General features: G+C 43.8%; 1 protein-coding gene across 1 annotated transcript in view; it reads right to left on the bottom strand.

Annotated features, from left to right (window-relative positions):
* Nucleotides 1–3987: 3987 nt before the first annotated feature.
* The window catches only part of TSPAN15 (tetraspanin 15), a 47899-nt gene continuing 37150 nt past the window's right edge, over nt 3988–14736 (bottom strand). Inside the window, exons 6-8 of the mRNA XM_019538642.1 lie at nt 7274–7321; nt 5633–5749; nt 3988–5116 (exon numbers count right to left, since the gene is read on the bottom strand). Of these exons, the coding sequence (XP_019394187.1) occupies nt 4958–5116; nt 5633–5749; nt 7274–7321 (324 nt within the window). The 3' untranslated portion in view covers nt 3988–4957. The remainder of the gene's footprint in view (nt 5117–5632; nt 5750–7273; nt 7322–14736) is intronic.

Here is a 14736-nt window from a genome sequence, read left to right as displayed (position 1 = left end):
CCTCTCCAGGTTCTCCACGTCCTTCTTGAAGTGCAGCGCCCAGAACTGGACACAGTACTCCAGCTGTGGCCTGACCAGTGCTGCATAGAGGGGGAGCAAGACCTCTTTGGACCTGTTAGTGATGCCCCTGTTGATGCATGACAGGGTGCGGTTGGCTCTGCCTATTGCTTCGTCGCGTTGGCAACTCATATTCATCCTGGAGTAAATCATGACTCCAAGATCCTTCTCTGCTACTGAGAGGGTCAGCCCCTAACCTATAACCATAATGCTGGTTCCCTCTCCCCAGGTGCAGCACTCTCCTTGTTGAACTGCATCCTGTTCAGATCCGCCCACTTCTCCAACCTATCCAGGTCTGCCTGGATGTGGTCCCTGCCTGTCGGTGTATTCACTTTACCCCACAGCCTGGTGTCATCAGCAAACTTGAACAGGGTGCACTCCACACCCTGGTCCAGGTCGCTAATGAAGATATGGAAGAGCACCAGCCCAAGGACCGAGCCCTGGGGGACTCCACTGCCCATACCCACCCTTAACCTGGGAAGTCCAGAACTTCAACCCTGCTAGCTGATTTTCCTGCCCTGTGACAGACAGTGAATAAGATAGTTTCATTGTCACTGTTGCCCAGGCTACCCTCTATTTTCAAGTCACTCACCAGATGGTCTCCTTTGGCCAAGACCAAGTCTAGAAGAGCATTACCTCTGGTTAGCCTATGCACTTCCCAAATCAGGTAGAGCTCTTTGATACAGGTCAGGAAGCAACATGACCAATCCGACTTAGCCGAGTGTTCCTCCCAAGAGATATCTGGGTAATTGAAGTCACCCACGACAACCATGCCCCTTGCATGCGCAGCCTCTGCCAGTTCAAGAGAACTTCAGATTGAGCTCCTCCCCCTCGTTTGGTAGTCTGTAGTATACACTTACAGTTAAGTCTCTCTCACCATGCCTCTCCCCCACCCCATCCCCTGCCCTATAGTTTGACCCAAAGGGTTTCAAGTCGCTCTTCTTTGGAGCCAATGTTGACCTTCAAAAAGTCACATAGCGAGCTACACCTCCACATTTTTTTCCCCTATTCGGTCCCTTCTGTGCAGAGTGTAGCCCTCTATGGCTACATTCCAATCATGTGAGGAGTCCCACCAGGTCTCCGTAATCCCTATTAAATCATAATGCCCACTGGATAGGTCTAGCTCCTCCTGCTTGTTCCCCATGCTTCTGGCATTAGTGTACAGGCACCTTGATCCTCCAATTGAGACCCTCAATTTCCTGTCACATTAAGGGAAAACCATTCCCTCAGCTCTTGCAAAAGTGGCTCTCCTATTATTCTCAGCTTCAGAATTTTCTTGTACTGGTCCCCAGGCATGCTCCAGTCAGTGTTTCCCCATCCCCCGGAAATCTTAGTTTAAAGCCCTATCTAGAAGATCAGCCATCCTGGCCAAGAACAGGGACTTACCTCTCCATGTGAGGTGGGTGCCATCCCTTCCCAGGAGTCCTCTCTCCCTAAAGAGTGTGATGTGGTCAAAGAAACCCAAGCCCGCTCAGCAGCACCACCAGCAGAGTCATCAGTTCACTACTCCAATACATCCTTCCTGCCTAGGTCCATGACCCACAACTGGAAGCACAAAGGAAAAGACTAGCTGTGACTTGAGCCCAGCCCCCAGAGCCCTGTAGTCACTCATGACTCAGTCCAGCCATGTCATTTGTGCCCACATGGATGAGGAACATGGGGTAGTGGTCGGAGGGCCAGATGAGCCTAGGGATTCTCTCCACAACAGCCCGCATGTGGGCTTCAGGGAGGCAGCAGACCTCAGGGGCTATGGGGTCCAGAAGACAGATGGGTTCCTCAGTGCCCTGCAGGAGGGAGTCCCTCCACCCCACCACCCTGCATCTCATCTTGAGGGTGGCAGTCTGTTGACTACCTACCTCCTCCTCTGATGTCTCTGTGATATTTCTTTTGGCCTAATCCTCCAATTTGTCCAGGTCACTCTGAATCCTAGCCCACACTCCAGCATATCTACTACATCCCCACCCCACCCCCAGCTTGGTGTCATCCATAAACTTGCTGAGGGTGCAATTGATCCCATCTTCCAGATCGTTAATGAAGATAATGAATAAAACCAGCCCCAGGACCATCCCCTGGGGTACTCCATTTGATACCAGCTCCCAAATAGACATTGAGCCATTGATTACTACCCACTGAGCCCAATAATCCAGCAAGCTTTCTATGTTACTCAGTGTACCACCTGCAGCCGATCATTGAGCCGAGGGTGCGTGGGGGGCCCTCCCAGCACATTCCCTGGCAGACCCAGAAATGGATCAGAAGTACTTCTGGTCCACTTCAGAGTTCACCACCAAGCATATGCGCACCCCGTGGGTTGGTCCATCTGCCCCAGCACTGCAGCATTCACGAACCATGTCTGGTACCTTGAGGTATGTAGAAAAAACATTTAAAGCTGTGTCTATGTCCAATCACTGATTCTCCGAATCAGCATTGAATCTTCAGATTCTGATTTGGCTGAATTGAATCAGGGACAGTGATCCAAATCAATTAATCAAATCACCATCTCCAAATTGAATAGGGCCCACTTTGCACACCCCTAGTAGATGTCTCTCTCTGGTTAGGTACTGTGTGCATGATTCCTTGAGTTGAATGTACTTTTTTTCTTGAGTTGATTACTAGAGTTTCAGAAAATGAAGGTTCATGAAGGCAGTGCAAACATGGCATGGTACCAGAAAGCAAAAAGAATTTATTGGTCTGAAACTTGGCATTTATTTGCATCACCACAGCAATTCTCTTCTCTATTGCCCATGAGTCTAGGTGGGACTGGAAATGCTGCAGAGAATGCTTGGTCCAAATCTAGATTAATCCTCACAGTGACCCCCCAGGGATTATTGTGTCTATTTTACAGAAGGAAGGAAAAATTAAGGCTCAGAAGTTGAGTGAATTTGACTTAGAGAGACCACAGGGCAAAGCAGTGTCAAAGGCAGGCTTAGAATTAAGGTCTTTTTGGTTTCAGTCCTGCTCAGACCACTAGACTACTCCTTTCTAGCGTAAAAAATATAGAATAAGGACAAAGACATGGGTGTATGTAGGAAAGAAAGAAAGAATGGGTTTCTCTCCTACAAGTAACAGTTGAAATTGGGGCAGAAGGGGATAAGATATTCCCCAATAAGAAAATCTTTACATGTTGTATACAGGTTTCCCTCACTTCATGCTGTACATACATTCCTGGAAAATGGTGCATAACTCAAATTTGCATAAAGGGAACCTACTTTACAATGTAACAAATAGGGATGCATATGAAGATATCAATTGTACTGACCCTCAGACCCATTTCTACCACTTTCACAAGACAATTTTGGTACTCAGCAACAGCAGACAGTACACACAAGCACAGGGCACTATCATAATGGGGATGGCAACTACAGAAACACATGTCACAGACAACAAGTGAAGAGCACAGATCTACACAGGAGACTATATTTTGGTGCACGTCACTCCCACAATCCACCACATGAACCAGCGGACTGTGGGCTTCCACCACACTGATCGCATAACAGTGAATTTACCTTGCATGTAACAAATTTTTGGTATAAAAGGGTCATTGCATAAGAGCAAACTCACACATACAGAACCCGCATAAAGTGAGGGAAACCTGTATAGTGTTTTCAGGAAAATACTCATGGTTTTTTTCATATTTAGAAGGATCTGTACTGAAAATCTCTAAATATGAAACTATATTAGAAGCTGTAGACCTGCAGCAGCAGAAATATCTTTGAAATTCTGTGTGCTTGCCTGAAAATTCATGAAAAAGATTTAGGAGAAGATTTATAATCTATTAAGATTCATGACTGAATATATTCTCAGTAAAATTCAGAATGAAACACATATTTAAAGTATTTGCTTTTTTTAAAAAAATTAACAACATTTATTTTTTGTGAGCACAATCACATTTGAAAATGAAATATATGAACATAATAGAACTCCAAAAATTAATAGGAAATCTAGATAATTTATACAGGGAAAAATACATATACATACAAGACTCAAATTAATACAGTATCCAGCAGCTGCCATAAAAATCTGTACAGTAATAAACTGCATAAAAAGTTTATCAAAGCATACCTGACTGATTCAAACATTGGCATATACCCAATTATTAAAAGGCACAAAGGATTCAGCAATGAAGTTTATGGCATTACACACAGTTATATCAGTTCATCAGGACCAACATAAAAATGTTAAATGTCTATTTAATATTTGACATTTGTTTCAAAGCACACATAAGTCTCCCTTTTGTTTAGGAATCAATATGAAAATATATCTGAAAGGACAAACATTTAAATATGACAGGTTAAGAAACAAAAGCTCTCTTTTAAAAAAGTTTACTTCTGAGTTTTCCCAACAGTAAATGTCTCTTATCACAGTTCCTTCAGAAATCATTTAAAGACAAGTTTAGTTAACAATTTTCAAGCAGGGTTGGCTCCTGGGATTGTGCTGTAGGAGACCACTTGTTTCCTTTGAGGGAAAACACGGAAAAAAGAGTAGATACAGAACTTGTATTATAGGCAGGTAGTCACTTATGGTAGTAGCTGGCTAGTGCAACAAAAGGTGTGGCTGAACTGAGCTGGTTATAGTGTCCAGTAGCAATTCGTCCACTTCTGGAAAACACCTGCTCCACTTTTTGGTCTGATGAAATCTAGCACTCCTAAGACTCTGAAACACCCCACAGTAGACTGCCTGGAAGATCCTGTGAAAAGTCAAAGCATACTTGGCACTGAAACACAGTGGAAAATCAATTAAGACCACAGGGTGAAGTTTGGCTTCTGCTTTTGATGCATTGTTTTTAAAAATATCAAAAAGGCTTTAAGTCTGCTTATGTCCAAGGTCTGTAAGATCTGCAGAAAGAGATATAAACCAAAACAAGGCTTTGTTTATACTTTACTTGAGATTTTTTGCCTGGCAACTACTGTTCTCCAGGGTAACACATACAGCAACCCGTTCCTGCTCGTTCAACTTCTGACTTTTCCTGGAATGCAACAGAAGCATCCGCACTAAGCTTGTGCTCGGCAATGATGTCCTCTACTCGTGTTATGTAAAGTAATGACAACAACACACCTAAGAACTGTAAAATAAAAGAGCATTTATGAAAGGAGACCATGTGTTCCTCATCCAACATTTTTTTATTGTAATACACAGAAGTGCACACACGCACACACTCCCCTCCTTCTCCTCCCCCCCCCTGTAATTTAAGTTAGAGCCTCAAGTCAGTGCAGTTTTGGAAGGGCGAATTCACAAGTGGAGAAATGAAGGAGATTTTAGTGACATCTACCACCTCCTTTATCCCCCACTGTTGAAAATAAATTATGCCTGTTGAAAATTACCCTGGGATTCAGAATGTTAAACTAAGTCTTATGGATGCAAACTAGTGGGCAAAGGTTATGAAAAAATGTAACATATCACACTGTGCTACTAAATCAATGGGCCTCTGTGAAAACACAAAAGCACACCCACATCAGCTTCCAAGTTATGTGAACTTTAAATAAAAACAGTCTTATCAAATCAAATACCGTACTGTCTACCAAGACCATGAGCTAAACATTCCCTTTAATGAACAACGTACATAATGACCTAGCCTTACCTGTGGTAACAATATACCAAGCAAAACACCTGCCATGATGCTGTAATTGTCTACGAACCAAATGAGTACTGCATTTGTGCATCCTCGAATATATATAACATGTTGAACGCTCAGGCGCTATAAAATAATATAACAGTTTGATTAAAAGCATGCCAAGGTGTTTTTTTTAGAATATAAAGCATCAAATTTTGTCTTCATTCGCGGTCTTGCAACCTCAATGAACTTGGTGCAATGGCCTTATCACCAAGCATCTAAAATATTAAGTTTACTAAAAGAAATACAACTGATCCCAATTTTATACCATGAAATATAGGAGATCTCTATCTACCATCCTGAGTACTTCCTGGCTGCAACTGCTGCAGTACAAAAATCCAAACCATGGCCAAGTTGCTATCCTATCTTGCAACTGGCTCATATACTCAAGAAAAGAGAATTTAAAGTTTACCCTCGAAGGTGTTAGAGCCACATCTAGTCCCAAAACAGCAAAGCAGTTAAGCCTGTGAATGGTCCCACTGAAATGGCTGGTACCACTTGTGAGTTTCAAGCAAAGTACATGCTTCAGTGCTCCATGGATCAGAACCAGAAGAGTGTTTAGCATCTTGCAGAATCAACTCTTGACTCAATTGGCATTTTTACATGTGCTCCATGGTTGAGGGGCAGGGGATGGACGATTTAATTAGAGTAGCTCTTGGGAGCTACTCTAATTAAAATGCCCACAATATCTCATGTATTCAGTATCCCACATTTCAAAATGGAGTCACTGAATGAGCTTTAGTTAAAGCACCCCCACCACCATTTTGAAATGTGGGGACACTGAATACATAAGACACTGCAATACATGATTAGAACATTGCAGCAGACTCAATTTATTAGAACTCGCTGGAACATGTGTATAGGTGCCCAGTGAGCCTAAGTGACAGATCATATCTGAAGTACTGCCAATCTAAAAAAAAAGTCATTCAAATTGGCATTGTGTGATTAGGTGTCTTACACAAAAGGGGAAAAGAGACTTTCAGCTGATTCCCAATTTAACTGCCAAAACTACTCCTACAAAACTGGGCTGTACGGATCCCCAGCAGATCAAATTATTGCCTTCTGTTCAATATACTATTACAGGCTGCAAGCCCGGACTTGGATGCCTGGTTCTCACAAAGCCCATGACACTGAAGTCAATGGGAATAACTCCCAGAAAAGAGGAGAAAATACAGGCTTAGGCCATATCTCACATCTATGCTTGAAGAGCGTTAAAAGTTTGCCAACAAAAATAAGGGATGCCCCATTTCTCCTCTACTATTACAACATTTTGTCTTCAATATTTTATACCCGCTGTGGGATATAAGAATGGGATGTATGAATAAAAAGAAAAGCTTTTTCATTATTTAAATGGGAAACTTTGGTTTTCCCCCAGCTCTAGTCAGAGCATTAACATTATTGAATGACTCTGTTGTGCACTGAATATGCAGTACTAAAAACTGGGCTGTATTTTTTCTCGTCTGAAATGAAAGCATTGTGTAAGTTGAACCAGGAGCCCAAAAGGCAAAAGGAAAAAGAGTGATTCATAAAGAAACCATCTGCTTTGTCAGAAAGGAATGCTCTCACATGATTCTTTATAATGAAGTGATAAAAATTTCTTTTAGTTACCTCTTTATCAATAGTTTTATATCCACACATAGTGTTGATAATGTCTGTCTGAAAAGAAAAAATATATAGAATTGTGAAGAAAAAAAAGTATTTTTACTTTTTACATATCCACCAATTTTATCATAAAAATTTACTTGTAAGGTTGTGCTCAAGAAAAGTAAATATTAAAAACCCATGTATTTTGCCTTTATGTTTTATCTAAGACAGTTATAATCAGGAGACACTTGTATACTATCCATGTCTGCTTTTAAAACACAGGGGGTGCTTCTACATAAGACACTACTGTGCAGTCATTACTGCACATTTAGTTAGTACTTTTAAGTGACGCTACTGCGCAGTAGCCTAATATACTGTACAGTAGCATATTAACACTGTCCATGTTGTGACATGCTACTACACAGTCTTATTAGTATGACTGCTAGTATGCAGTCAGCCTCTCATGTAGATGTGCCCAGAGAGGAAAAAAACTCAAGATACGGAGCTGTATAAAGAAACACTAGAGTCTGAAAACACTGAAGGACAGCAAGGAAACAAGTATCATTAATGATGAATATAGTTGGGTATGTGATGCAGGCAGTAAAAGTACTGTCTCAGTACAGCTAGGAAATAGGGTGTAGCCAGTCTGAAACAACTGGAATGCAAGAAGCTTGGACAACGAAGTGGAGGTACTCAAGCTATTGGTGCAGGATGCAAAACCAGATATTACAGAAATAACACAAACTTGGTAGAAGAGGAATCATGAAGCATATGTACAATTCAGAAAAGACAGACAAAGATAAAGATGGTTGACTAGCACTGAACATTAATGACATGATAGAAATAAGAAAGGATAGCATGGATAAAAGATTTTATTTGGGTCAAAATCACTATGGAGAACGATAGAGGGCTACTGAGGTACTGGGAATCTGCTATATGAACTCTGATTAGATTTGGATATGGATAGAGGTTTCTGTAATGTTATTAGGGAAATAAATATTGCCAGAAATTATGTCACATCACAAAACTTTAAAGATATATCATGCAATCCATGTAGAGATATCCAAACTACTTCAGGTACCAGATGCAGTATAGATGCATTAACAATGCATGCTGACTGAACAAAGCACCTCTGCTTCTCAGTCAGGAAACGAGTGCCACATTAATACACTTTCTAGTACCCAAAGCAGTTCATTTCAGAGGAAGAGCTCAGGTATCACAACCTGGCACTGCATTTGTTCCATGTAGACAAACCCTAATTTCCTTGATATAGATTGGAAAATAAATGCTAGTAATAATGATAGGGCCCAGATATTCCTGATAAGCAAGACTTCTTTAACAAACAGTCACTGAATTAACGTGAGGTGATATGCTATAGAAGGTTTGGTTTAGGCAAGCAATGGGGACCACTTTTGCTTTGGTAAGCCGAAGAGCTAGTCTTAGAAAATGGCCTTGGATCAAGTGATCATAAGTTTATTCTGATTAAATTAAATGAGAGAATAAAAAAGGTTTGTAACTAAGAGTATGTCCACAGAGCTCGAGCCACTGCCATGCTGAGACATGCCAGCACCAACTCCAAACACACTGGCTTCTGACTTGAAATCAGTAACCTGCTCTCAGCAAAACTTAATGACACAGTACAGAGTCACAGCACTATGTTTAAGTGGCTACACCACTTTAGACTCACGAAAAGATATGAAGTGTACTCAGCACACCTCAGTACAACACTGCCTTGTGCTATATGGACTTACCCTATGGTGCTCAACTTCAGAAAAGCAAACTGACAAAACGGAGGGAAATTTACCATAGTAGACATATTGGGCCTGTATTTTGGATTCTTTCCGTCTCCAGACCTACTCTGCTGGCCTAACCACTAGGTAAGATTGTCCATGACATAGTCCATTACAACTAGTCAGTGAACCCAATTGGACTGAAGAGACTGAAAAGTAAGAAAAAAGTCAGAAAAGCAGACTTGGACTTGCTCAGGGAACTCATGGGCAGGATCCCCTGGGAAGCCAGTCTGTGGGGGAGAGGAGTCCAGAAGAGCTGGCTGTACTTTAAAGAAACCTTACTGAGAGTGCAGGAACAAACCATCCCGATGTGCAGGAAGACTAGCAATATGGAGTCACTAGGACCAATGGCCACAAGCTGAGGGAGGATAGGTTTAAGTTAGATATTAGGAAGAACTACTTCACTGTAAGAGTGGCCAGAGCCTGGAATAGGCTTCCCAGAGAGGTGGTGCTCTCACCTTCCCTGGAGATCTTCAAGAGGAGACTGGATAGGCACCTGGCTGGGGTCTTATGACCCCTGCCACCCCCAGTGCTCCTTCCTGCCCATGGCAGGCTGTCGGACTAGATGATCTGTCCAGGTCCCTTCTGACTCATTGATTCTATGATTGTATGGCAGAAGAAGAGCTTGGCTTAGCAGAGAACTCTTCAGTAAACTAAATTACAAAAAGGAAGCTTATAAGAAGTGGAAACTTGGATAAAAAACTAGGGAGGAGTATAAGAGCATTGCTCAGGCATGCAGGGATGAAGTCAGGAAGGCCAAAGTGCAATTGGAGTTGCAGCTAGCAAGGGATGTGAAAGGTAACAAGAAGGGCTTCTACAAGTACATCAGCAACAAGAGGAAGATCAGGGAAAGTGTGAGTCCCTTACTGAATGGGGGAGGAAACCTAGTGACGGAGGATGCAGAAAAAGCTGAAGTGCTCAATGCCTTTTTCACCTCAGTCTTCACAAGCAAGGTCAGCTCCCAGACTACTGCTCCTGGCAGTACAGTTTGGGGAGGAGGTGAGCAGCCAATAGTGGTGAAAGAACAGGTTAGGGACTATTTAGAAAAACTGAACATATACAAGTCCATAGGGCCAGATGGGAGTCACCCAAGGGAGCTGAGGGAGTTGGCTGACATAACTGCGGAGCCACTGGCCATCATCTTTCAAAACTCATGGCTATCAGGAGAGGTCCCAGATGACTGGAAAAAGGCAAACATGGTGCCCATATTCAGTAAAGAAAAAAAGGAGGATACAGGAAACTACAGACCAGGCAACCTCACCTCAGACTCTGGAAAAACCATGGAGCAGATCCTCAAGGAATCCATTTATAAGCACTTTGACAAGATTATGGTGATTAGGAACAGTGAGCATGGATTCACCAAGGGAACGTCATGCCTGACAACCTGATTGGCTTCTACGATTAGATAACTGGCTCTGTGGATGTGGGGAAAACAGTAGATCTGGTGTACCTTGATTTTAACCAGGCTTTTGATACGGTCTCCCACAACATTCTTGCAGGCAAACTAAGGAAGTACGAACTGAATGAATGGACTGTAAGGTGGATAGAAAACTGGCTGGAGCATTAAGCTCAGAGGGTAGTAATCAATGTTTCAATGGCTAGTTGGCAGTTAATATCAAGTGGAGTGCCCCAGAGGTTGATCCTTTCAATATCTTCACCAACTACCTCAAAGATGGCATGGTGTGCACTCTCAGCTAGAGATGCACCAATAGATAATTTTTGGGCCAGTACCGATCGATGGTTGATTTTTTAATGAGCCATATCAGCCAATACCAATCCGATTGCTGATATGCAGTTGGGCAGCTTGGAAAGCAGCATCTGGCTGGTAAATCTGCTGTGCAGGAAGAGGCAAGAGTGGAGGCGAGGGGTGTTAGGAGAGGCAAATCAAGGCCCCCATGGTGAGGGAGGGGCTGGGGCTCCACAGCCAGGGCAGTGCACGAGACAGAGTGGCGAGCAGCTCATCTGAGGCATGTGGAGATGGAGTGGCTCCCACCACTGCATGCACCCCGGGAGAGTATGGAGGGAGCACATGCCCCCAGGTCTGCACACAGGGCAAAGGCAGGATGCTGCTGTGAGCGGCATGGTGCCAGACTCTTCCTGGAGAGGGGCTGGGCCAGGGCTGCACTCGGGATGGGAAGTGGCAGTGCTGAGAGACAGGGCTACAGTGGGGGGGAGGGGGCTGCAGCCACCCCAAAATTCACCATAGCCCCTCCAACCCCCACCCTCCCAGCACTGCCACTGCCCATCCAAAGCACAGCCCAGCCTAGCCCCCACATCAGGAAGAGCCCAGCACAGCCCCAGCCCACAGCAGCAGCCCTCCCTCACCCCATGCGCAGATCCGGGGGCACATACCCCCCCATGCCTCCTGGGGTGCACACAGCGGTGGGAGCCATCGCCCCCACACCCTCCAGACGAGCTGTTCACAGCTTTGTCCCCTGCTCTGCCCCGGCTGTGCAGTGCCTGCCCCAGCTCCAGCCCCAGTTCCTCCCTCACTGCAGAGCCCTCGATCTGCCCTCACGACAGACTTACCAGCTGAACCTGGCTGCTCTCCATGCTGCTGAGCTGTGCTCCTGGCTGCCTGTGTGCTGTATTGCAGCTGTGCACATGCAGGGGCATTTATTGGCGGCATTATTGGCCACATCAGCCAAAAGAAGCCGAATGACAATGCAGTCAATTTTCCTTATATCAGTGCCGATCCAATATGGGACCAATGTATCTTTGCACCTCTACCCTCAGCAAGTTTTCAGATGACACCAAGCAGGGGTTAGAAGCAGATACACTGGAGGGTAGGACTAGGATTCAGAGTAAGCTAGACAAACTAGAGGATTGAGTCAAAAGGAATTTCATGAGGTTCAACAAAGACGAATGCAAAGTCCTGCACTTAGGAGAGGACAATCAGCTGGGGGGTGACTGGCTAGGCAGCAGCTCTGCAGAAAGGGACCCAGGGGTTACAGTGAACAATAAGGTGAATATGAGCCAAGAGTGTGCCCTTTTTGCCAGGTAGGCTAACAGCATACTGGGCTGCATCAGTAGGAGTGTTGCTAGCACGGCAAGGGAAGCGATTATTCCCCGCTATTCAGCACTAGTAAGGCCACAACTGGAGTACTGTTTTCAGTTTTGGGCCCCTCACTACAGAAAGGGGTTGGACAAATTGGAGAGAGTCCAGCGAGTCCAGTGGAGGGCAATGAAAATGGTGAGGGGGCATGACTTATGAGGACAGTCTGAGGGAACTGGGCTTATCTAGTCTACAGAAGAGAAGACTGAGAGGGATTTAATAAGCAGCCTTCAACTCCTGAAGGGGGCTTAAAAAGAGGATAGAGCTAGACTGTTCTCACTAGTAGCAGATGACCGAACAGGATCAATGGTCTCAAGTTGTAGCAAGGGAAGTTTAGTTTGTATACTAGGAAGAATGTTCTCACTAGGAGGGAAGTAAAACACTGGAACAGATTACCCAAACAGGTTGTGGAATCTCTATCCTTGGAGGTTTTTAAGGCCCAGTTAAACAGCCTTGGCTGGGAAGATCTAGTTGGGGATGGTCCATCTTTGAGCAGGGAGTTGGACTAGATGACCTCCTGAGGTCCCTTCCAACCGTAATTTTCTATGATTCTATGACTGTAAATTTAACTGCAATCAAAGGTTCCCAAAAAGTATTGCATCCTGTCATGCAAGATGTGCATGGCGTAATGTGTGGTTTTAAGCATCTGGGATAAAATTCCTCAGATCCCAATATGCATCTGCCAGTGTGTGAGGAGCCCCAGGTCAGAGACCCTGTCCCTGATCCAGGGATCTCCCTCACACCTGGACCTTTAAATGCCTGTGGGGTAGCCCAGCACTGGGGAACTTGTTCCCCGATGCTGGGCTGCATGGTACAATTTCCAAAAGATGCGTTCCTGCTTGGTCCTGCTGACCAGCATGCTGGAATGTTCCAGGGTGGGCAGGAGAGTCTGAGACTAGGGAGGAACTTCCCAATCTTGAGTTCCCTGGGGGTACAGCAGCTGGGCTGCACAAGTGAATTTGAAAGGCCCCATTACATAGGAAGCCCAGATTTGAGAGCTGCTCGCCACTGCTGGCATGCTCAAAGGAAGCACAGGCAGCTGGACTGCATGTTGACATGGGGAGCTTGAGATCAGGGAGAGGTTAGACTTCGTAAGGGATTGTTAAAATACATGACAAAGGGCTCTTCAAGTATTGGGGGAAGGGATGAGAGAGAGAGAGAGAGAGGGAGAGAGAACCTTAGCAGCATATAACAAGGCCGGCGTGAAGATTAAGGATACTCATGATACAACCTCCAAACTGAATGAATAATTCAGGCCAGTCTTAAGGATGTTTTTCTAGACCATGGGAACAAGGACAGACTGGATAATTGGAATGAGAGTATGGAAACAGAACTCATCGTTATTGGGATGGAAAGAAAACTTAAAGAATGCAAGACACTCAGGTTAGGAGGACCAGATAATTTCCATCCCAGAATTCTGGAAGAATGGGGTACACAAAACTGAGGTCTAATAATAAGAAGTTTTAAGAAAGGAAAAAGTTATCTAAGTAACAACAGGCTTGTTAGAGCTGAGACATGCTGCACCTGCCCAACAAATAGCAGTTTCCAAATCAGAAACAGGTAGTCGTGTTAGCACGATGCTGCACGTACAATGACCTCTCATTGACAGAACAGACTCTCTGGGCAAAGGAAATGCAGTGACTCATGCAGTGTCAGTTTAAGAAATTATTAGTTACTCTGAAGATGGGGAGTCACTGAGGAACTGTAAGGTGCAGAACTCCAGTGGTCTGGCATATTGTTATGTGAGGTCTTTCAGGCATTTTTGTTGAGATCTGCACACTTAAGGAAATCATCAAAACCTGTGATGTGGTAGCAAACCAGATTACTACTGCAGATTACATAGTATAATTATTGTTTTCCTTTGCTGAATAAATAGCGCTTGGAGCAACCTAAAGCTTTAGTTATTTCTGCAATTGTGAGGCATCAGCAGAGCTCTTATAAACCACTGTCCCAAAATCATTTGAGATAAGAGTAAAGAAGAGTAAAGAATACAAAGTGATTTTTTTTTAGCATCCAAAGAAAGAAAGACTATTTTAATTTCTAAAACATTTCTAGATCAGTGATTCTTAACCTTTTTAGACTCAATTTAGCTCTTAGTTTTCACTTGCTGTTTTGTTTTTTGGGTTTTTTTGTCTACAAAAATATAATAGAGCAATTCTTCTGTTGCAAAAACCTCAGAAAGATCACAGCGCATCAGAATGTATTTGAATCCTATTTGAAGTTTCTGGGTTTATCTTGTGAATCATAGTGCCACATGTAACGGCACAAACATTGAGTAGCACTCTCTGACACCCTTGAAAGGAGCTCAAGGCACCCCAAGGTGTGTGGCACTCCGATTCAGAATCACTGTTTTAGATAATGAAACAAAATACTTTAAAAGTGTGTGTGGGGGGAAGATTTGAAAAAGCATTTCCTCACTATTACACAATGAAAAGTTAAGTTTGAAATATCTGTGTCCTCCTACAAGTGTTTATTTAAGGCTCTTATACGACTAAGAAGTATTTTCATTAGTTTCATAGATTTCATAGACATTAGGGCTGGAAGGGACCTCAGGAGATCATCAAGTCCAGCCCCCTGCCCAAAGGGCAGGAAGTCAGCTGGGGTCATAGGATCCCAGCAAGATAAGCATCCAATTTACTCTT

Source organism: Crocodylus porosus, unplaced genomic scaffold (assembly GCF_001723895.1).
Source record: "Crocodylus porosus isolate Cpor-Errol unplaced genomic scaffold, CroPor_comp1, whole genome shotgun sequence".
Taxonomy (NCBI): Eukaryota; Metazoa; Chordata; order Crocodylia; family Crocodylidae; genus Crocodylus; species Crocodylus porosus.
The sequence above is the reverse complement of the archived record's forward strand: the minus strand, read 5'-3'. Positions and strand labels throughout refer to the sequence as shown.